General features: G+C 42.5%; 1 protein-coding gene across 1 annotated transcript; it reads left to right on the top strand.

Annotated features, from left to right (window-relative positions):
- Positions 1–504: 504 nt before the first annotated feature.
- On the top strand, positions 505–21832 carry LOC115125728 (G-protein coupled receptor-associated protein LMBRD2B-like). The gene is made up of 18 exons (XM_029655284.2): positions 505–641; positions 10732–10939; positions 11095–11210; positions 11889–11987; positions 12209–12376; positions 12577–12787; positions 14271–14345; positions 14532–14645; positions 14787–14970; positions 16531–16712; positions 16852–16985; positions 17285–17390; positions 17482–17579; positions 17783–17886; positions 18005–18051; positions 18157–18271; positions 18525–18651; positions 18804–21832. Exons 2-18 carry the CDS (start codon positions 10766–10768, stop codon positions 18865–18867), a joined length of 2118 nt encoding a protein of 705 aa, XP_029511144.1. The 5' UTR covers positions 505–641; positions 10732–10765; the 3' UTR covers positions 18868–21832.
- Positions 21833–22855: the final 1023 nt, after the last annotated feature.

The following is a 22855-nucleotide window of genomic DNA, read 5'->3' as shown; positions in this document are numbered from 1 at the left end:
ACTCTCAACTCTCAGGTTACTACCCCCCCTCCCCCAATCTACTACCAACTCCACCCTCCCCCATTTCTCTCCAGGCTCCTCTCTACTGTGCCATCCCAGACAATGTATAGAGACAGAAACAGACAGAGGAATTTACACAAAGTTTACATACATTATATACAAAAATGATAAGTGAACATAGAGAGCTGTATAAATTCCTCTCTGTTTCTGTCTCTATATGTTGTATACTGCTAGCAGCACCATATCACCAATAAAAAATCTGGGTATGTGTAAATATATTAACCGAATAAATGTGATTCTGATCTGGAATAAGAACATAGTCATACTGATTGAATTTTAATGTTTCCTTCTTTCCAACTTTTATTTTTGTTTGCGTTGTCATTTTGAAAGACGTGGCTCTCTCTGACTTCATTATTGGTTCCTGTATATGTAGTCCATAGTATTTTAGCTCAAAGGTACTTTGAGACAAAACATGTTAGAAACGCGTACACTTCCCATCATCCTCAGCTGCCATAACGCAGACCAGGAAGAACCAAGGATGTGACGCTAATTCTTACATGGTACACAGTGGTTGTATTTTACATGATCATAGCTGGGATTTTGGCTATAATTCTAACCGTATATTCGAAACAAAAACGAAGGTAAGATACTATTTTAGCGTATGTAGTTAGCTACAAAGACCGTTTGTTCGCGAGTCGAGGTTAGCTAATGCTAGCTATAATTGAGTATTTTTGACAGGTCGTTTGCTATTAATATTTCATCGCGGCCCAAAATGCGATAAATAAATAAGACAATTGAAGCGTTGATGTTAATTTGGTTTGACAAGTTGGATTTTAGATTTTTATTTAACAAGAGTGGAAGCATCTTTGTTTGTTTTGTTATTAAATTGTAATGTGAGCTGACATACCAGCTAAGACGTTGGGCGCGTTCGACAATGCAGCCGACTTTAAGTCAGGTCGAGACTGACTCTGATCTACAACATCACTTTGCATCCTAAATAACTACTCAATATTATTTGTAGATCAGTCAGTCAGTCACAATTTACCCATCATACATCACGGTTTTGATGCTCTCGAACACGGCCAATGTGTAGAATTAGCTAGTTTAGCAAGCAAGGCGGCGCTCTCTGCTCATTTGAGGGATTTTATGTTTCCATGCACGGGCGCTGTTCCAAGCGCTGTTATGGATTACTTTATTAAAACGGATCCGTTTTATTTCCTTCAACATTTTAAGCTAACAAGGGGTAGGCCTATGCCTTTCCATTTTTCTAGCGATTAGGGAGTGAATGATATTTATAATAAGGGTTCCATGGAGAAAATCGGACCTCTTCAGAAATTTAAATGGATGGCCCTCCCTATATTTTACCTAAACCCTCCCTGAATTCTTGAAAGTGACCTTCCCCTATATACCCCAAATAATAATTAAAACAAATTGGATAGCAGAAAACATGTCTCCTTAGAAATGCATCATTAGAAACTGTGACTGTAATCATTACATGGATTTTGATGGTACACAGGGCTGCGGGCCAGAAGGTTGTGGGTTTGCAGACCACAGTATGGGTGGAAACATATCCTTTATAGTAAAAACATTGCATGAATCTATCATCATATTTGCAGGTCTGAGAAAAAATGTCCTATTGCAGATCAGAACAGTGTTGCGGCGTCACTACAGCCTGGGGTTCGATCCCATAGGAGTCCCATAAGGCGGCGCACAATTGGCCCAGCGTCGTCCAGGTTAGGGGAGGGTTTGGCCGTGGAGGACTTTACTTGGTTCACTGAGCTCTAGGGACTACTTGTGGCGGGCCTGGTGCCTGCAGGCTGACTTCGGTCGTCAGTCGAACAATGTTTCCTCCGACACATTGGTGGAGCTGGCTTCCGGGTTAAGCGAGCGGTTATTTAAGAAGTGCGGTTTGGCGGGTCAAGTTTTGGAGGACGCATGATTCTACCTTCGCCTCTCCCGAGCCCGTTGGGGTTGCAGCGATGAGATAAGGTCGTAATCACAAAAAAAGGGATAAAAATGACAAAAATAAAAATCTGAGACATCATTAGGAATCTGAGCCTGGTACTTTCAAAAGTTAGGTCTACCAACGCAGAAAAATGTAAGCTTTAACTGCAGGCTACTCTTCTGTTGCTTCACGAGGTCACAAGTGTTTCGCTAAAAGCTGGCTGGGTTTAAACATCTTCTATTGTACAGAAATTCAATAGCTTAATCAATTGATAGTGACGGAATTAGATTACTTCCCAAGCAAATTTAATTTGTTGTATTTTCTGTTATAGAAGGTTGTAGTTCAGCCTCTCAATGTTAAAGAAATGAAAAAAAGACATCACTTTATGCATCGGAGTCACTTCTTTCCCGGGTATTTTACAGCTTGTTTCTAGCATAAATCATTGCAGACCAAAGCGCTGTTATGGATTACTTTATTAAAACGGATCGTTTTATTTTCTTCAAAATTTTAAGCTAACAAGGGGTAGGCCTATGCCTTTTGCCATTTTCTTTAATTAAAGGTAGTCCTATGGCATACTTTCTCAATTTGAGTCTTGGTTTTAACTTAACAGCCCTGATATGGAGGTAGGGCATTTAAAGAGTGCATGGTGGGTGGAGGAACTGACCGACACATCTATGGATATAGCAGCCTATAGCCTAATATAGTCTGTCAAACAGGTAGGCCTACCTCATAATAGAAAGATATAGGCTCCAACACAAATACCTCTTGTTGTTAGCAAAGTCTAATTAAAATGAAGACGGTTTAAATGAATTATGCCTACTCAAATTAGCCTGCTATTCGTTAGTGATTGATTGTGACGCGCGGCTGCTGCTTCACGTTTCAGCACCACAATGTAAGTTACTCAAATCTGGCTTATTGTGAGGTCAATAACTCTGATAAATACATCATGTGCAAAAAACATTGTTCTTAATAAAATGAATTATAGCAGTAGCAAGCTATGTAAGTTTAGCTCTGATCCTCCACTTCATGTTAGTGCTCTCCTTCTCAAACTGAACATATGCTATACACCGAGTATACTAAACATGAGGAACAACTTCCTAATATTCAGTTGCCCCCCCGCGCCCACCCTCAGAACATCCTCAATTCCTCGGGGCATGCAGTCTACAAGGTGTAGAAAGCATTCCGTAGTAGAGGTCGACCGATTAATCGGAATGGCCGTTTAATTAGGGGCGATTTAAAGTTTTCATAACAATCGGAAATCGGTATTTTTGGGCGCCGATTTGCCAATTTTTAAAAATATTTTTTTTATTGATTTATTATTATTTTTTATACCTTTATTTAACTAGGCAAGTCAGTTAAGAACACATTCTTATTTTCAATGACGGCCTAGGAATGGTGGTTTAACTGCCTTGTTCAGGGGCAGAAAGACAGATTTTCACCTTGTCAGCTCGGGAGATCCAATCTTGCAACCGTACAGTTAACTAGTCCAACGCAATAACGACCTGCCTCTCTAGTTGCACTCCACAAGGAGACTGCCTGCCTGTTACGCAAATGCAGTAAGCCAAGGTAAGTTGCTAGCTAGCATTAAACCTATCTTATAAAAAACAATCAATCATAATCACTAGTTTTAACTACACATGGTTGATGATATTTCTAGATATTATCTAGCGTGTTCTGCGTTGCATATAATCTGACTAAGCATACAAGTATCTGACTGAGCGGTGGTAGGCAGAAGCAGGCGCGTAAACATTCATTCAAACAGCGCTTTCCTGCGTTTTGGCAGCAGCTCCTCCTCGTGCGTCAAGCATTGCGCTGTTTATGACTTCAAGCCTATCAACTCCCGAGATGAGGCTGGTGTAACCGAAGTGAAATGGCTAGCTAGTTAGCGCGCACTAATAGCGTTTCAAACGTCAATCGCTCTGAGCCTTCTAGTAGTTGTTCCCCTTGCTCTGCTTGGGTAACACTGCTTCGATGGTGGCTGTTGTCGTTGTGTTGCTGGTTCGAGCCCAGGGAGGAGCGAGTAGAGGGACGGAAGCTATACTGTTACACTGGCAATACTAAAGGGCCTATAAGAACATCCAGTAGTCAAAGGTTAATGAAATACAAATGGTATAGAGGGAAATAGTCCTATAATTCCTATAATAACTACAACCTAAAACTTCTTACCTGGGAATATTGAAGACTCATGTTAAAAGGAACCACCAGCTTTCATATGTTCTCATGTTCTGAGCAAGGAACTGAAACGTTAGCTTTCTTACATAGCACATATTGTACTTTTACTTTCTTCTCCAACACTTTGTTTTTGCATTATTTAAACCAAATTGAACATGTTTCATTATTTACTTGAGGCTAAATTGATTTTATTGATGTATTTTATATTAAGTTAAAATAAGTGTTCATTCAGTATTGTTGTAATTGTCATTATTACAAATACCTTTAAAAATATATATATATATATATATATTTTAAATCAGCCGATTGAATCGGTATCGGCTCTTTTGGTCATCCAATAATCGGTATCGGCGTTGAAAAATCATAATCGGTCGACCTCTACTCCAGAAGTTGTATTTTCTTCTGTTCAAGCCATTCTGTTGTTGATTTACTTCTGTCTAATGGGTTGTTGTCCTGTTGCATCACCTAACTTCTGTTGAGCTTCAATTAACAGACAGACAGCCTTATATTCTCTTCCAGAATGTCTTGATAAACGTGGGAATTCATTTTTCCGTCTGATAGCAAGCTGTCCAGGCTCTGAGGTAGCAAAGCAGCCCCAAACCATGATGCTCCCTCCACCATATTTTACAGTTGGGATGAGGTTTTGATGTTGGTGTGGTGTGCCTTTTTTTTCTCCACACATATTGTTGTGTGTTCCTTCCAAACAACACAACTTTAGTTTCATCTGTCCACAGAATTTTTGGCAGTAGCGCTGTGGAACATCAGGTGCTCTTTTGCGACAGCAGTGGCTTCTTCCATGGTGTCCTCCCATGAACACAATTCTTGTTTAGTGTTTAACATATTGTAGACTCGTCAAGAGATGTTAGCATATTCCAGAGATTTCTGTAAGTCTTTAGCTGACACTCTAGGATTCTTTTTAACCTCATTGAGCATTCTGCTCTGTGCTCTTACAGTCATCTTTGCAGGACAGTCACTCCTAGGGAGAGTAGCAACAGCACTGAACTTTCTCCATTTATAGACCATTTTTCTTACCGTGGACTGATGAACATCAAGGCTTTTAGAGATACTTTTGTTACCCTTTCCAGCCTTATGCAAGTCGACAAATATTAATCTTAGGTCTTCTGAGATCTTTTTTTGTTTGAGGCATGGTTCACATCAGGCAATGCTTCTTGTGAATAGAAAACTCAAGATTTGAGTTTGTTTTTATAGGGCAAGGCAGCTCTAACCAACATCTCCAATCTCATCTCATTGATTGGAGTCCAGGTTAGCTGACTCAATTCGTTTTTGGAGAAGTCATTAGCCTAGGGGCTCATATACTTTTTCCAACCTACACTGAATGTTTAAATGATGTATTGAATATAGACAAGAAAATTATAATAATTTCTGTGTTAGTTTAAGCACACTGTGTTTGTCCATTGTAGTGACTGAAGATCAGATCAAATTTTATGCAGAAATCCAGGTAATTCCAAAGGGTTCACATACTTTTTCTTGCCACTGTAAACATTATTAAAGTGGCATTATTTAAAGTTATTAGTGATCCATTTATTTAAGTATCCAGTTATTGGGTCTCAATGTAGGCAGCAGCCTCTCTGAGTTAATGATGGCTGTTTAGCAGTCTGATGGCCTTGAGTTAGAAGCTGTTTTTCAATCTCTCAGTCCCAGCTTTGATGTACCTGTACTGACCTCGCCTTCTGGATGGTAGCGGCGTGAACAGGCAGTGGCTTGGGTGGTTGTTGTCCTTGATGATCTTTTGGCCTTCCAATGACATCAGGTGCTGTAGATGTCCTGGAGGGCAGGTAGTTTGCCCCCGGTGATGCGTTGTGCAGACCACACCACCCTCTGGAGAGCCCTGCGGTTGAGGGCGGTGCAGTTGTTGTACCAGGCTGTGATACAGCCCGACAGGTTGCTCTCGATTGTGCGTCCTGTCAGGGTTTTGGGTGACAAGCCAAATTTCTTCAGCCGCCTGAGGTTGAAGAGGCGCTGTTGCGTCTTCTTCATCACACTGTCTGTGTGGGTGGACCATTTCAGTTTGTCTGTGATGTGTACGCCGAGGAACTTTCCACCTTCGTATTCCCACTGCTGTCCCTTCGATGTGGATAGGGGGTGCTCCCTCTGCTGTTTCCTGAAGTCCACGATCATCTCCTTTGTTTTGTTGACGTTGAGTGAGAGTTTGTTTTCCTGACACCACACTCCGAGTGCCCTCACCTCGTTCCTGTAGGCTGTGTCGTTGTTGGTAATCAAGCCCACTACTGTTGTGTTGTCTGCAAACTTGATGATTGAGTTGGAGGTGTGCATGGCCACGCAGTCGTGGGTGAACAGGGACTACAGGAGAGGGCTGAGCACTCACCCATGTGGGGCCCCAGTGTTGAGGGTCAGCGAAGTGGAGATGTTGTTTCCTACCTTCACCACCTGGGGGCGGCCCGTCAAAGTCCAGGACCCAATTGCACAGGGTGGGGTTGAGACCCAGGGCCTCCAGCTTGATGATGAGCTTGGAGGGTACTATGGTGTTGAATGCTGAGCTGTAGTCAATGTTAGCGAGCCGCGACGGTGGCACTGTATTATCCTCAAAGCGGGCAATGAAAGTGTTTAGTTTGTCTGAAAGCATGATGTCGGTGTCCATGAAACAGGCTGTTTTTGTAGTCCGTGATTTCCTGTAGACCCTGCCACATATGTCTCGTGTCTGAGTCGTTGAATTGCGACTCCACCTTGTCTCTGTACTGGCATTTTACTTGTTTGATTGCCTTACGGAGGGAATAACTACACGGTTTATATGCAGCTGTATTTCCAGACCTCTTTCCATGGTTAAATGCGGTGGATTGCGCTTTCAGTTTTGCACGAATGCTGCCACCCATCCACGGTTTCTGGTAAGGGTAGGTTTTAATAGTCACGATGGGTACAACCTCTCCAATGCACTTCTTTATAAACTCACTCAGAGTCAGCGTATAGGTCTATGTTGCTCTCTGAGGATGACCGGAACATATTCCAGTCCGCGTGATCAAAACAATCTTGAAGCGTGGCTTCCGATTGGTCAGAACAGCATTGAATGGTTCTCGCCACTGGTACATCCTGTTTGAGTTTCTGCCTATAAGACGGTACGAGCAAGATGACGTTGTGGTCGGATTTGCCGAAGGAAGGGTGGGGGAGGGCTTTGTATGCATCGCAGAAGTTAGAGTAGCAATGGTCGAGTATTATCCCTGCACGTCGTGCAATTAATATGCTGATAGAATTTAGGTAGCCTTGTTCTCAAATTTGCTTTGTTAAAATCCCCAGCTACGATAAATGCAGCCTCCGGATATATAGTTTCCAGTATACATAGTCAATCAATCAATCAAATGTATGTATCAAGCCCGTCTTACATTAGCTGATGTCACAAAGTGCTGTACAGAAACCCAGCCTAAAACCCCAAACAGCAAGCAATGCAGGTGTAGAAGCACGGTGGCCAGGAAAATCTCCCTAGAAAGGCAGGAACCTAGGAAGAAACCTAGAGAGGAACCAGGCTATGAGGGGTGGCCAGTCCTCTTCTGGCTGTGCCAGGTGGAGATTATACCAGAACATGGCCAAGATGTTCATAAATGTCCAGCAGGGTCAAATAATAATCATCACAGTGGTTGTAGAGGGTGAAACAGGTCAGCACCTCAGGAGTAAATGTCATTTGGCTTTTCATAGCCAATCATTCAGGGTATCTCTACTGCTCCTGCTGTCTCTAGAGAGTTGAAAACAGAAGGCCTGTGACCGGTAGCAAGGTCTGCAGGCAGAACAGTTGAAACTGGAGCAGCAGCACAGCCAGGTGGACTGGGGACAGCAAGGAGTCATCAGGCCAGGTAGTCCTGAGGCATGGTCCTAGGGTTCAGGTCCTCAGAGAGAGAGAGAGAGAGAGAGAGAGGGTCAGACTTCACTCAATCATAGGACCTACTGAAGAGGTGAGTCTTCAATAAAGACTTAAAGGTTGAGACCGAGTCTACGTCTCTCACATGGATAGGCAGACTATTCCATAAAAATGAAGCTCTATAGGAGAAAGCCCTTCCTCCAGCTGTTTGCTTCGAAATTCTAGGGACAGTAAGGAGGCCTGTGTCTTGTTACCGTAGCGTACGTCTAGGTAAGTACGGCAGGACCAAATCGGAAAGACTTGTTGGAGCAAGCACATGTAATGCTTTGTAGGTTAGCAGTAAAACCTTGAATTCAGCCCTTGCCTTAACAGGAAGCCAATGTAGAGAGGCTAGCACTGGAGTAATATGAGTCCAGTGAAGTTCCTTGAGGGCTGTCTTGGTGTTTGCTTGAGGGGGAATGTACACAGCTATGACTATATATAGCCATCATGAGGTTGCTAAAACCCAGCCTATGAATGAAAGTTTACAACGTAGGTGCACACAGGCCGAGAGACAAATTTGAGGCGACAGTGACATTAAATACTGCCTTGCACACTTGCCAGCATCTAGCTGATATAGGGTGTAATCATTAGTCCAACCGTTGCAAACGAGAGTTTCTATTGGACACATTCAGGTATGTTTATCCCCGATTGCTTCCGTTTAATATTTTTTTTGAAAGTGAACTTAGTTCATAGCAACCACATAGTATTCATTTTATGAGCTCTCCTCCTCTCACCTTGTCCCTTCACTTGTGGACTTCAATGCACAACACATCAGCTGTATGTGACCAGGCGAAAAAACCTTTCCAAGCTCTACACACAGCCTACATCGTTGTCACCATATTAGCTAAAGTAACGTCATAGTCAGCATAGCTAATAGAACTAACTTGTTAGTAAACCTGCTGCAATCATGCAGTAACATTAGTGTACAATCAGTAAGCAGTTAGACCTGTGGGCCCCGGTGGCAATAAATTAGTAATACCAAAAGCTTACCTTGACTAGAAGAGTTCCAGTGTTGTGTTGGATAGTCATAGCCAGCTGGCTAATATAGCATTGCTCTGTTTGAGCAGGGTGTTTCAGTAGGCTAAACTAGCTACCTGTATTTGCTAGCTAAGTGAAACTGAAAGTGAAAAAAAAATTACAATCTCTATATTTCTCTCTTGCTTCTCCTTCATTGAGGAATAAATACTATTACTAAGAAAGCTATTGTCTTTCTCACTCTGAGTCAACTACTCACCACATTTTATACACTGTAGTGCTAGCTAGCTGTAGCATATGCTTTCAGTACTGGATTATTTCTCTAAAACTTGATTGGGTGGAAAATATGTCAGTTCCTGCTGCAAGAGCTCTGATAGGATGGAGGAGGTCCTCCGGAAGTTGTCATAATTACTGTGTATGTCTATGGGAGGGGTGAAAACCATGAGCCTCCTATGTTTTCTATTGAGGTCAATGTACCCAGAGTAGGACGGAAGCTAGCTGTCCTCCGGCTACACCATGCTGCTATAGAGTGGTCCCTGGTCAACACCTGCTTACCTGCTCTGGAACCTTCCTTCACAGAAATCATCAACAATCCCTCATCACTGGATGTGTCCCTCCTCAGCTCAAACTCGCCTCAGTCAAATCCGTACTTAAAAAGGCTGGAGCTTTATTTCTTTCTTAAGATCCCCATTTTATTAGGATCTGACCATGACGACATCCAGAACTACAGGCCTATCTCCAACCAGCCCTTCCTGAGTACGCTCATCAACACCATCTGGCCACTCACAACCTACTGGAGCCCTTCCATTCGTCTTTAAGAGCTCACCTCCCCCATCTTCCAAGCAAAACAATTTAATGGCCCCCCTCTTGACAACAGAGAGAAGTTTTAGAGTTAATTTCATGCAATTCTACTCATTTTGCCAGATGGTGGAGAGAAATGTTTGCTAAGAAAATCAATGGGGGCCCCCCGGTCGGTAATTCCAGCATGATTACTACAAGTTGAATTATCTGGCCGCTAGCCTAATTTACCAATCTAAAACATGTTAGCCCACATGGGCTAGTGGGCCAGTGGGCCAGTGACTGACAAGAGAGAAACTCTGTACCCAAGAATCTGCCTGTCCTCACTCCTCATTCTACCCTCCTGCCCCACACACACCTTCACTCCTCCAGGTCTATCTCCCTTCAGCAGCCCCACAGCAGACTAAAAACTATGGGTGACACGGCTGTGGAACAGACTTCTAGTCACTGTCAGGGCTGCAGAGTCTCTGGCCTCATTTAAGGCTCAGCTCAAGACTGAGCTGTTCAGAAAAGCTTTCAAGGACCTCCGTTAATTCTGTTCTACTGTCCACTGGATCTGACAACACCTGTATATAGCGTTGATTGATGTTTGCTTACTATGTTCTGTGTTTTGGATTGTTTTTATTATTAGAATTTTATTTTTGATGAATTCCTTTAGTGCCTTGGGTGTAAGAAAAGCCAGCGTTTTCTCCAAAGGAATGTTAGCGAGGTGCTGGGCCACCTTGTGGACTGGTAACATATGTTATCATGTAAGGCAATTGTTTGCTCTGGATTGCAGGAAATGGTGGTTACAGTCCGCCCCCCCGGCTATACGCAGCAGCACCACCTCATTAAAAGAATCCGGGGAAGAACCCTGAAAGCACATTTTAAATTAATTATTATTATATTAGGTAGTGAATATGGCATTTCTCTTTCACAGCCTCTAGTCTATATAACTTCTAGGGATTGATTCTAAAACTTTCTCTCTTTTCAGTGACTGCCGTTGAGAGAGCGGTAAGAGAGGCAGGATGAGTGGGGCTGCGCTGGGCATTGAGATAGTGGTGGTGTTCTTCCTGGCTCTGTTCCTGCTGCATCGCTATGCAGACTTCCGTAAGCAGCAGAGGATGGTGCTGTTTGGCACCTTGCTGGCCTGGTACCTGTGTTTCCTCATCGTCTTCATTCTTCCTCTGGACATCAGCACAGTTAGTACTATTATTGAACACATTCACCACACACTGAAGCCTCATCTTATCCATTCCCTTTGACAAAAAACCTGGATCAAAATGGTGACCATTAACTTTGGTGTTTGTGTGTTTGCGTACCTCTCTGATGTCTTCCTGTGTGTTTGACCTTTCAGACAATCTACAAGCAGTGTAAGATTGATCATGAGGAACATCCCGCCGTACTCCCTGTGATCCCACTGCTATCCAATCAAACAGCAGGAAACTCAACTATGGCCACTGCCACTAAAAGGTTAGAGTGCCTAGGGTGTCATCAAATGTTCATGTGTAATAGGATTTGGTTCAGCATTCAGAGTAATGACATGATAGGTCAAAGGTCAGGATTTGGTTGAACAAAATGCCAGCGTACCCTGGTTACCAAAGACCAGGGACTAGGGGCCCAGCCAGAAAGCAGTAACCACTGCTGTAATTTAAAACATGACACTGTATTTCAGCTGTCTTCTCAAACCAGAGAGGTTTTGCAGAGGCTCGTCTAAATCAGATTTACAAGAAAGGTTTTGTATATCTGTTGTCACACACACTTATTTGCAACAGCTAGACGTAATCTAATTTCACTTATAAAAGTCCAGCCTCTTCCTACCATGAAATGTTGAGTACATCGGGTCCTTTTTAGTTTTGCTCATCGTTATGTAAAGTGTTTTTTCCCAGTCTGACATGTTACCCTAATAGTTTATACAAGGCAAACATTGGAGTTCCATGGTTTAAATATGAAGATCAATGTTCGTGTACTTTGCTCCAGTTTCAATGTTTTGATTCATCTTAAATAGGTCACCAGCACACGAGCACAGTATACACTGAGTGTACAAAACATTAACTCGGTGTATAACTAACTCAGTGTATAATCAGTATAGCGTAAGCTTTATTTCCCCACGTTTGCTTACATATTAACACTTTGTGTTTTCCTTGACAGTGTTCTAAAGGTGTGTTACAAGCCATGGAGCTACATTCCAGATGGAATCATGCCTGTGTTCTGGAGAGTTGTTTACTGGACCTCTCAGTGTCTCACCTGGTGAGGTTTAGAGCAGAATTTGCATGGTGTTGTATGTACTTGTACTGGAAACACTAGACTGACAAGGACTTGGGACAGGAATTGTCTGCCCGAGTTAATTTAGTTTGACTGACAGTCTTTCTCCACTAAGCCAATCACCCACATCTGTCCTTATAGAGATGTTCTCTTAATTCACATATTCTAGTACACCTGTCTTACTCCAGATGTTTATGTTCTTGTAGGCTGCTGCTGCCCTTCATGCAGTCCTATGCACGCTCAGGGGGCTTTTCCATCACTGGGAAAATAAAGACTGCACTGATAGAGAATGCCATTTATTACGGAACGTACCTGCTCATCTTCGGCTCACTGCTTATCTACGTGGCCGTTCATCCTCAGTGGCACCTCTCCTGGTGAGTGCACAGCAACATGGACAAATTTGTGGTTTGGAAAGTATGCTGTTGACTACTCAAAAAAAAAGTTTAATATTCCGTATTTCACCTCATTTGTATTCTACACAACTCGGTGCAAACATGGAAGGGTAATTAGGAGGAACCATGTTTGTCTTCGTCTCGCGTAAATCTGTTTGGGTCTGTCTCCCTGCTTCTCTCAGGTATGAGCTGCAGACAATAGGCATCACTGCAGCCAACACCTGGGGTCTGTTCCTGCTGGTGCTGTTGCTGGGTTACGGCCTGGTGGAGATTCCGCGCTCCTATTGGAACGCCTCGCGGCGGGGACACCTGCTCATCAAGACCTACTTCAAGGCAGCCAAGCTGATGACGGAGAAGGCTGATGCACAGGAGAACCTAGAGGATGTCATGGAGGTAGGGAATACTTCCTGCTCTCACTATGAAATGGAAAGTTTAGTGTGCTCTGTTTCTTAGAAATTAAATTGTGTTGAACACTAGAAAAGCCTGGCCTCGTTTGACCCCCCCCTACGGGCCAATGACGCTTCTTTTGAACGTCAACATTCTAACAGTCTAATAAATACATCTTATATACAGTGTGCTATCGAAAAAAATATCATTTGGTTGTGTTTATAACATTAGAATACGAAAGAATTTCAAAGAACACTAGCATTTTCAACTGTAGACCATACAAAGGAAAAAAACACAAACGCCACAATTTGTGTTAAAAACCATTTAAATTAACATCACCACAAATATCATTCATTCATTACAAGCTGGTCTTAAGGAACATTTGCAATTTTGAATAAAAGCATTGAAAAAGAACAGAATAGCATTTTGAATTTAAATATATTACTGTGAGTGTTGCGAGTTCACGTGGGGAGCGCATGGAATCTTGGTAATTCTCCCAAAAAGTAATATATATTTTTTTTATATAGAGCTCAAGGGCAATGATGGGTAATTTGGAAACTACAGAATGCTCTTTCTGATACTATATAGACATAATTTGAAAAAGTCACTTTTTGGCGCTCTGTGTCAATTCCAAGCCCCGCTGTGCATCAATCAATCAAATGTATTTATAAAGCCCTTTTTACATCAGCCGATGACACAAAGTGCTGTACAGAAACCCAGCCTAAAACCCCAAACGGCAAGCAAAGAAGATGTAGAAGCACGGTGGCTAGGAAAAACTCCCTAGAAAGGCTGGAACCGAGGAAGAAACCTAGAGAGGAACCAGGCTATGAGGGGTGGCCAGTCCTCTTCTGGCTGTGCCGGGTGGAGATTATAACAGAACATGGCCAAGATGTTCAAACGTTCATAGATGACCAGCAGGGTCAAATAATAATTATCACAGTGGTTGTCGAGGCTGCAACAGGTCAGCACCTCAGGAGTAAATGTCAGTTGGCTTTTCATAGCCAATCATTCAGAGTTCGAGACAGCAGGTGCGGTAGAGAGAGTCGTAAAACAGCAGGTCCGGGACAAGGTAGCACGTCCGGTTCCATATCCGCAGGCAGAACAGTTGAAATATATTGCATCAGATTCTTCATATACAATTTATAATATTCTCACCCATCAGACTATTGTCAATTTAATCTCGTTTTTAGGCTAACTCTCTTATTCTATGTGTGAATTTATTTGTTAGGTGTAGTTTCGATGGGCCATCAGCTACGCAGGCTGACTGCCAGTGAATGACTCGCGGTGTCCTCTTGAAACTGCTTATCTCATTTATGTTTGATTTTATAGACTTATTTAGTAAAGTCAAGGACATGTGGGGACATGGCATGACTTAAAAAATGGCAGAGTAATTAAAAAAAGTAAATTTTGTTTTGAGTCAACATGACGCTCTCGGCTTCCCTAGAGTTAATTGATGTCCGTTTTTTTTTTTTTTGTGGATCTGTTTTAGGAAGTGCGAAAGGTCCAAGAATCCATCAAGTACAACCACCCACTGAGGAAGTACATCGATACTGTTCTTAGAAAGGTAAGATTAAAGGAGCTTCATGAGGAAAGAAACAATTTGCACATTCTTAGTGAAGAATAGATGGAGCCCCAACACAATCTCCGCTCCGTGTGCTTAACGTGAGGATTAAACAAGTGAGGAATGTGACGTGGCCTGAGAAAGACGGGCACCTTTTGTTAATCCTAACACACACGTTTTCTCCCTTAGTGCCCTGTGGACTACCAGGAGAAGATGGGCAGAAACATGGATGACTATGAGGACTTTGATGACAAACAGAACACCTATCCCAGTGAGAAGAGCCTGGTGAAGCTTCACAAACAAGTAAAATGAAGAAATATATTAGAAGGCTTTTCACTTAAGTATTTCATTGTGTTTACTTTATTGTACTGATATATCCAGTAGCTATATTATATTCAATTGTGGTTCAATCAGACTGATGTGGTTATTTTTGTGAATGGTCAGGTAATTTACGCAGTGCAGAGACACAACCGGACCCGTGTCCAGTGGCTGATCCTCCTGCAGCAGGCTATGCACCTGGAGGACGTGGCCAAGAATGAGACCAGCTCAGCCCACCAGTTTGTCCGCAGCTTCCCCTCCACAGAACCAACTAGCTGGCTCAGCCGATACTTTTACACTCCTACCGTAGGTGGGTCACATCAAATTGTATTGGTCACATACACTTGTTTAGCAGATGTTATTGCGGGTGTAGCGAAATGCTTGTGTTTCTCGCTCTAACAGTGCATTAATATCTAACAAGTAATGTCCAACAATTTCAAAACACACTCAAATTTTAAGTAAAGTAATGGATCCAAGAATATACGAATATTTGGACGAGCAATGTCAGAGCAGCACCGACCAAGATACAGCAGAACAGGAACAGGAAAGAACACAGCATACACATATGAGATGAGCAATGCAAAATATGTAAACATCATCAGTGACCAGTGTTCCACTATTAAAGTGGCCAGTCTATGTATATAGGGCAGCAGCCTCCAATGTGCCAGCGATGGCCATTCAACAGTCTGATGGCCCCTGTCCCTCAGTCTCTCGGTTCTAGCTTCAATGCACCTTTACTGCCCCCCCACCCCCGGGGTGAACAGGTAGTGGCCCGGGTGGCTGCCATCCCCGATGATCCCCTTGGCCCTCCTGTGACATCGGTGCTGCAGGTGTCCTGGAGAGCAGACAGCCCGCCCCCGGTGATGCGCTGGGCAGACAACACCCACCCTCTGGAGAGCCCCGCATCCGCGCGGCGACACAGCCCGACAGGGCGCACTCAACTGTGCATCTGCAAAAGCTTGTGAGGGTTTTAGGCGCCAAGCAAAATCTCCTCAGCCTCCTGAGGTTAAAGAGGCTCTGCTGCACCCCCTTAACCACACTGTCTGCACGGGTGGACCGCCTCAGTGTCAGTGATGTTTACGCCGAGGAACTTGAAGCCCTCCGCATTCTCCACTGCGGTCCCACCACTGCCGTGTCGGCCGCAAACTTTATGACCAAGCTGGAGGCGCGTGCGGCCACGCAATCATGGCAGTACAGGAGGGGGCCGAGCACGCATCCCCGCTGGGCCCCAGTGCCGAGGACAAAAGAGGTGGAGGTGCCCTTCACCACCTGGGGCTGGCCCATCAGGAAGGCCAGGACCCAGTTGCACAAGGTGGGGTTCTGACCCAGGGCCTCAAGCTTAATGATGAGCTTGGAGGGTATTATGGTGTTGAATGATGAGCTATAGTCAATGAACAGCATTCTTACATAGGTATTCCTCTTGTCCAGATGGGATTGGGCAGTGCAGTACGATGGCGATTGCATCGTCTGTGGATCTATTGGGGTGGTAAGCAAATTGAAGTGGGTCTAGGGTGGCAGGTAGGTGATATGATCTTTTACTAGTCTCTCAAAGCACTTCATGATGACAGAAGTGAGTGCTACGGCGCCATTTAGTTCACTTACCTTTTGCTTTCTTGGGTACAGGAACAGTGGTGGACATCTTGAAGCATGTGGGGACAGCAGACTGGGATAGGGAGAGATTGAATTTGTCCATACCCTCTGGATCAACTTTACAACTGACTGACTGTTCACTCACCTACAGTATGCTCTTCGCAGTGTCGGGTGCAGGGCTCCCTAATGGGTCTTACCCTGTCTAGTCTTCCATTCCGCTTCTCATTTGGGATGTTTCTGAACATCTTAAGATCCTTGTGTGTTTGTTGTTCTTCTCCAGAGTGGTACTGGGAGTGCCTGCTGAAACATTGGTTCTACCGGCTGCTGGCTGTGGTGTTGTCTCTGTTTTCTGTGGCCGTGGTGTGGTCTGAGTGCACCTTCTTCAGCACCCGACCCGTCCTCTCTCTCTTCGCTGTCTTCATCCAGCTCGCTGAGAGAGACTACAACTACTTGTACATTGAGGTGAGACGCCAACGGAAAGCAGTTACACCAATTAGTACAGTAGTACACCAGTATCTGATAGTATCAACATCCTGTTGTGTATTCATAATTCAGTTGGAGCTTGTCGGTCTTCTCACATGGTTATTGTTTTGTCCACTAGATGGCGTGCTTCATCACGATCTTCTTCCTGTGCACCTGTGTTTACTCCACTGTGTTCCGGATCAGAGTGTTCAACTACTACTACCTGGCCTCCCACCACCAAACTGACGCCTACAGCCTGCAGTTCAGTGGCATGTAAGTGACTGGGCGGTAGAGAGCAGTGAGAGGAGGAATTTGGGTCTGATTGGATAGCTAAGTATCAAAGAGAGAGAACCTCTCTGGAAATCATAGACAGTATAAGGTAGAAATGGAGGAAATTGACATTCAGAAAGTGGTGTGTGTTTTTCTGGTTTTGGTGCATGTGTGCACAGAGCTATACTGTATGTGGACAGCTACACTGAAAATGACCATACTATCCCCTACTTTTCCCCTGGTATATGTGTATGTAACACGATTTCATGTTAAATGTCTAATGTCTTCTTGTTGCTCTTTAGGCTGTTCTGCCGTCTGACCCCTCCTCTGTGTCTGAACTTCCTGGGTCTGATCCACATGGACTCTGCTATCTCCCACCAACAGAAGGAGCAGACGGCCTACACCTCTGTAAGACACAAGCACGTCCTTCTGACAGTGATTGAACATATTCCTTGATCTGTTCTTTTCCTCATGTTGATGATATGTCACTCCTTTGCAGATCATGGGTTCTATGAGGGTCCTATCGTTCATAGCTAATGGCTTCTACATCTATTACCCCATGCTCATATTGCTGCTCTGCATCGCTACCTACTTCAGGTGAGTCCAGTCTGCTGTTTAGATTTTGGAATTCAATTGCATTTGTAGATCAATAATATTAGGATACATGATGATATCAACTTACTGTTCTACAAGGAGTACTCCTCCAATGACCCAGAAGGACTATCAGCGCACATACACACTGTGCAAGAACAAGTATTGATTTATGATAGACCCTCATAGTTTCTGTATGAACCCTTTAGCCTGGGCACCCGCTGTCTGAACCTCCTGGGCTTTCAGCAATTTGTGGGAGACAATGAAATGACCTCTGACCTGATCGATGAGGGCAAGGAGCTCATTCGGCGAGGTTTGGCACCACTTGAATTGAAACCTTTTGACAGGGAGGGGGATGGGCTTTGGTTTTCTGTGTATGTGTGGTTGTCGACAAGAACAACGGTACTTAGTGATTTCTCTGTTTCTGACAGAGAAAAGAAAGCTCCAAAGGATTGAGGATGGAGAGAACCGACGAAGGGCGAGTGCCTAGTTTTAATTTCCCATGGCCCTTTATTGTGTGCGTTGGTAGTTATTTTTTTGCAAAGAAACAGATCCAGATGGTAACGTCAGGCCTGTGTTCTAGGAGTGGAAAGAGCGCTATGGTAACACCCGGGAAGACACCGCCAGGAATAGGATTAGAAATGAAGCAGCAGAAATGACAGACACCAACTACTCCGATACTGTCCCTAACACTAGACGTGAGTGAATGGTCGCCGAGCCTGCTTGCATTACGTTGTGCATGTTTTTCTACAGTTTGGATAGGTTTTACACGTTGCTTTGTTAATCAATCCCTGGTTAATTTCCTATTGTAGAGTCATTGCTTATCATAACGCCACTGAGGATATCAACACCACATCTTCTTTATAAATCCCTTCTAACATGTATCTGAATTGAACTGCGGAAGGCAGTGAAATGTTATTGACTGTTTTATTGACTGGTATCCTCCAACAGAGGCCAAGTACTCTCGGACTGGCAGAGGAACAGAGAGAGACTCTATAGAACTTCTCCAGGATGCAGAGCCTTTGGACTTCAATGCAGAGACCCTTTCAGACGACCCTCTTGAATCAGGTTCCACAAGGTAATACGTCCTCCAGTGCCCACTCTTATATAATTAAGTGTGTTAGTATAATTTTCTGCTCCACTGTGGTCGATACCTGTAAGCAAATAACACAGGCATGTGTGTGTTGTTAAACATATACAATATGCTCACTGTGCCTCTCCATGTTGCAGAAATGTACCAGGCAGGTACCTGTCCATGTCCTCGTCACGGAGCAGAATCTTTGATGACGTTTGAGAGAAGTAGAGAGGAGAAGTCGAAGGAACAGGAAAGCTAGAAACACACATTAATTTTCATCCTCCACTTTTCAGGGAAGACCATACGAAGGAGAGACGCTCTCTCAACCTCTGTGAATGTAGCACATGACCTCTATCTCACACTACACTGTTGGCCTGATGTATCTGCTACCCTTCGTTTCCAATAGCTTGTCGCCTGTCAGAACACTCCAGTGGCTGTTAATATACACTTCCCCATTAGGCAGATAGCTGTCCTCCCAGTGCCAGCCAGTGTGCATCATGTCATGAATGCATGAACCTGTACCCTATTTGGGCTTATCATTGTTAATCCGTTTTGTTATTTCATTTGTTACTTATGTGCATGAATTTCTATTAAAGGTCATCTGTTCATTTGATACCCACTGGGATGTGTCTTCCCTAAAAAATCTGGTTGACGGGTTGAGCGAATTGTTATTTTTTTTTGAGAAGATAAGTAATTAACACTAATGAAGGATATTGTGGAGCGGGGAGACATTATATACACTACCGTTCAAAAGTTTGGGGTCACTTAGAAATGTCCTTGTTTTTGAAAGAAAAACACTTTTTTTTTGTCCATTTAAAATAACATTAAATTGATCAGAAATAGTGTCGACATTGTTAATGTTGTAAATGACTATTAGTAGTTGGAAACGACAGATTTTTATTGGAATATCTCATAGGCGTACAGAGGCCCATTATCAGCAACCATCACTCCTGTGTTCCAATGACACGTTGTGTTAGCTAATCCAAGTTTATCATTTTAAAATGGCTAATTGAACATTAGAAAACCCTTTTGCAATTATGTTAGCACGTGGAATAGCCTTCATTTCTCAGTACAAGAATAGACTGATGAGTTTCAGAAGAAAGAGCTTTGTTTCTGGCCATTTTGAGCCTGTAATTGAACTCACAAATGCTGCTGCTCCAGATACTCAAATTGTCTAAAGAAGGCCAGTTGTATTGCTTCTTTAATCAGGACAACAGTTTTTCAGCTGTGCTAACATACTTTCAAAAGGGTTTTCTAATGTTCAATTAGCCATTTTAAAATGCTAAACTTGGATTAGCTAACACAAGGTGCCATTGGAACACAGGAGTGATGGCTGCTGATAATGGGCCTCTGTACGCCTATGTAGATATTACTTCTTCTTTTTTATCTGCCGTTTCCAGCTACATTAGTCATTTACAACATTGACAATGTCTACACTGTATTTCTGATCAATTTGATGTTATTTTAATGGACAAAAAATGTCCTTGTTTTTTAAAGAAAAGCACATTTCTAAGTAACCCCAAACCTTTGAATGGTAGTGTGTGTGTGTGTGTGTGTATATATATCTTTTTTAATGCGTTTATATTTATCTCCTAAAAGTTCCTAACTACCTACTTATTTAACTGTGCCAGAAAAATAGAAATGGTGGAACAAATGATCAATGTTTCAATGAATTAGTCTTGTGTTGTCACTTGTCAGTCTTGTAGAATTCTATGATTTATGGTTCTGGTTTATGGAAGGATGGACAGTTGCTTGGGACTGTTTCTGAAGCTGCTACCATAGAAACCAAGTGTACAGTAGACAGTCCTCTATTTCTTGTATAATCTATGTGATCCAGCCCATACTGAGCTAACACGCATGGTGTTTATACTGCCCATAGAGCTGAATACTAACTTGAGATGTGTGTTGTTAACTCACATTATTTGTGCAAGGGAATTGATGTCAGATTAGTGCAAATCGGAACTCAAGTTGGAATTCGGCCCATAACGCTGGAGATGTTGTTGCAATTGGAGGTCAACTGATACAGCTGTTATGTATTGTTATGTATACTCTCTTTTCTATTCCTGATGTCAGAATGACCTTAAACATTTTGTGTTTGAGAATTTATTTGTTTAAATTCTGTTGAAAGGCCTGTTTAAAAAAATAATTAGCAATATTGTGTCATTAACCATTGACCGCTGGACATTTAGTAAACTATTTAGAATTGTAGGTGTTAAAGAATCTACTGAAGTCTTTTTGGGGTATCATTGTGCCATTTATTGTTTTATTTGTGTTTATTCGGCTGCATTACGAAAATGGCAAATGCACATTTTCCCAATTATGATTCCATTTTTGGTTTTAATTACTTGGCTCAATCAACAAAAACAAGTGACCTTCAAATGTCTTACTTTTTAAATATTTATTCTTACATTGATCAAGAGGTCTTGCTGGCAGGTACAGCAAAGCAACAGGCCATTTACATCTCTGAAATACTGTACATTCCCAAACATCTTCCAAGGCAGGTTCCCAAAAGAAGGACTGCACAATGTGTCAACATGGAAGAACTACTGTATGAGCTCTAGTTGGATTGAGTAATTCAGATGTAACACACACACCATAGCATGCAGGTTAAATGCATGATATTCATATTTGAAGGAGATGGACAATTATCCTAAAATCATGTTAAATTATAATTGAATGTAATCTGCTGTAAATAATATTTTAGATTTAACCAGAAAAGTCTCTCTCCATGTCTTTGTTAATGATGCACTGTTGTATATTTTGTTTGCTTTTTTGTTTTGTTTTATATTGTTCTTTTAATATAGCAGACAGAAAAGGTCAACACATGTACAACATGCTATTTATTGTAAATGAATTGAACTACATCTGTTTAGATGCCCATTTACCTTAATCTCCTTAAAATCTCTGTAAAAAGTAAGAAATTAATGAAAGTTCCTAATGAATTATACAGTATACTGTAGTGTTAGTGAGATGGGTAACCTCACACTGATGATTTTGGTGAAGACGTTTTTGCTTTGTATCTTGAAATATATTATGTACAGGTATATTTCATTTTCTTTGCACATGTACTCTGATGCTGGAATGTTATAATTTATTAAACCCAGGTGTTGGACCTCTGTGTTTTTTAAAAAATGTAGTATTTAGACTAAAGTGTTGTGGAATGAAATAAAACATCTTAAAATGATGTATTCCTATCGTATCGTATTTTTTTTGGAGAGGACTGGCAATTTACAGACAGGACAAGGGGCACCTATGGTGCACTTGAGTAACCTTTCTTTTCAATAATAAAAAGGTTATTTATGATCTTCGTAAGCAGTGGTGGAAAAAGTACTCAATTGTCATACTTGAGTAAAAGTAAAGATACTTTAATAGAAAATTACTCAAGTAAAAGTGAAACTCACCCATTTTAAAATTCTACTTGAGTAAAAGTAGAGTGTTTTTGAGTCTGCCAGATTAGAAGCAGTAGGGATGACAATGCGTAATATTGAGGATTAATGTACTGTAGGCTACTTAATGTGATGTGGTTGTTCCACCTTGCTATCTTAATGTGAATGTACTAACTGTAAGTCTCTGGATAAGAGCGTCTGCTAAATGACTAAAATGTAAATGTAAAATATTGATAGGTGCGTGAATTTGACCATATTGCTCTCCTGGCTGAGCATTTGAAATGTAACTAAACTCAGCAAAAAAATAAACATCCTCTCACTGTCAACTGTTTATTTTCAGCAAACGTGTGTAAATATTTGTATGAACATAAGATTCAACAACTGAGACATAAACTGAACAAGTTCCACAGATGTGACTAACAGAAATAGAACAATGTGTCCCTGAACAAAGGGGGGGTCAAAATCTAAAAGTAACATTCAGTATCTGGTGTGGCCACCAGCTGCATTAAGTACTGCAGTGCATCTCCTCATGGACTGCACCAGATTTTGCAGTTCTTACTGTGAGATGTTACCCCACTCTTCCACCAAGGCACCTGCAAGTTCCCGGACATTTCTGGGGGGAATGGCCCTAGCCCTCACCCTCCGATCCAACAGGTCCCAGATGTGCTCAATGGGATTGAGATCCGGGCTCTTCGCTGGCCATGGCAGAACACTGCCGTTCCTGTCTTGCAGGAAATCACGCACAGAATGAGCAGTATGGCTGGTGGCATTGTCATGATGGAGGCTCATGTCAGGATGAGCCTGCAGGAAGGGTACCACAT

Source organism: Oncorhynchus nerka, linkage group LG4 (assembly GCF_034236695.1).
Source record: "Oncorhynchus nerka isolate Pitt River linkage group LG4, Oner_Uvic_2.0, whole genome shotgun sequence".
NCBI classification, from domain to species: domain Eukaryota; kingdom Metazoa; phylum Chordata; class Actinopteri; order Salmoniformes; family Salmonidae; genus Oncorhynchus; species Oncorhynchus nerka.
The sequence above is the reverse complement of the archived record's forward strand: the minus strand, read 5'-3'. Positions and strand labels throughout refer to the sequence as shown.

Bases quoted from the DNA above. Each gene is read 5' to 3' on its own strand.
- LOC115125728 (XM_029655284.2), top strand. From the start codon at position 10,766: ATGAGTGGGGCTGCGCTGGGCATTGAGATAGTGGTGGTGTTCTTCCTG. The intron at 12,788-14,270 runs GTAGGGAATACT...GATCTGTTTTAG, and splicing joins ACCTAGAGGATGTCATGGAG to GAAGTGCGAAAGGTCCAAGA. The intron at 14,971-16,530 runs GTGGGTCACATC...GTTCTTCTCCAG, and splicing joins CTTTTACACTCCTACCGTAG to AGTGGTACTGGGAGTGCCTG.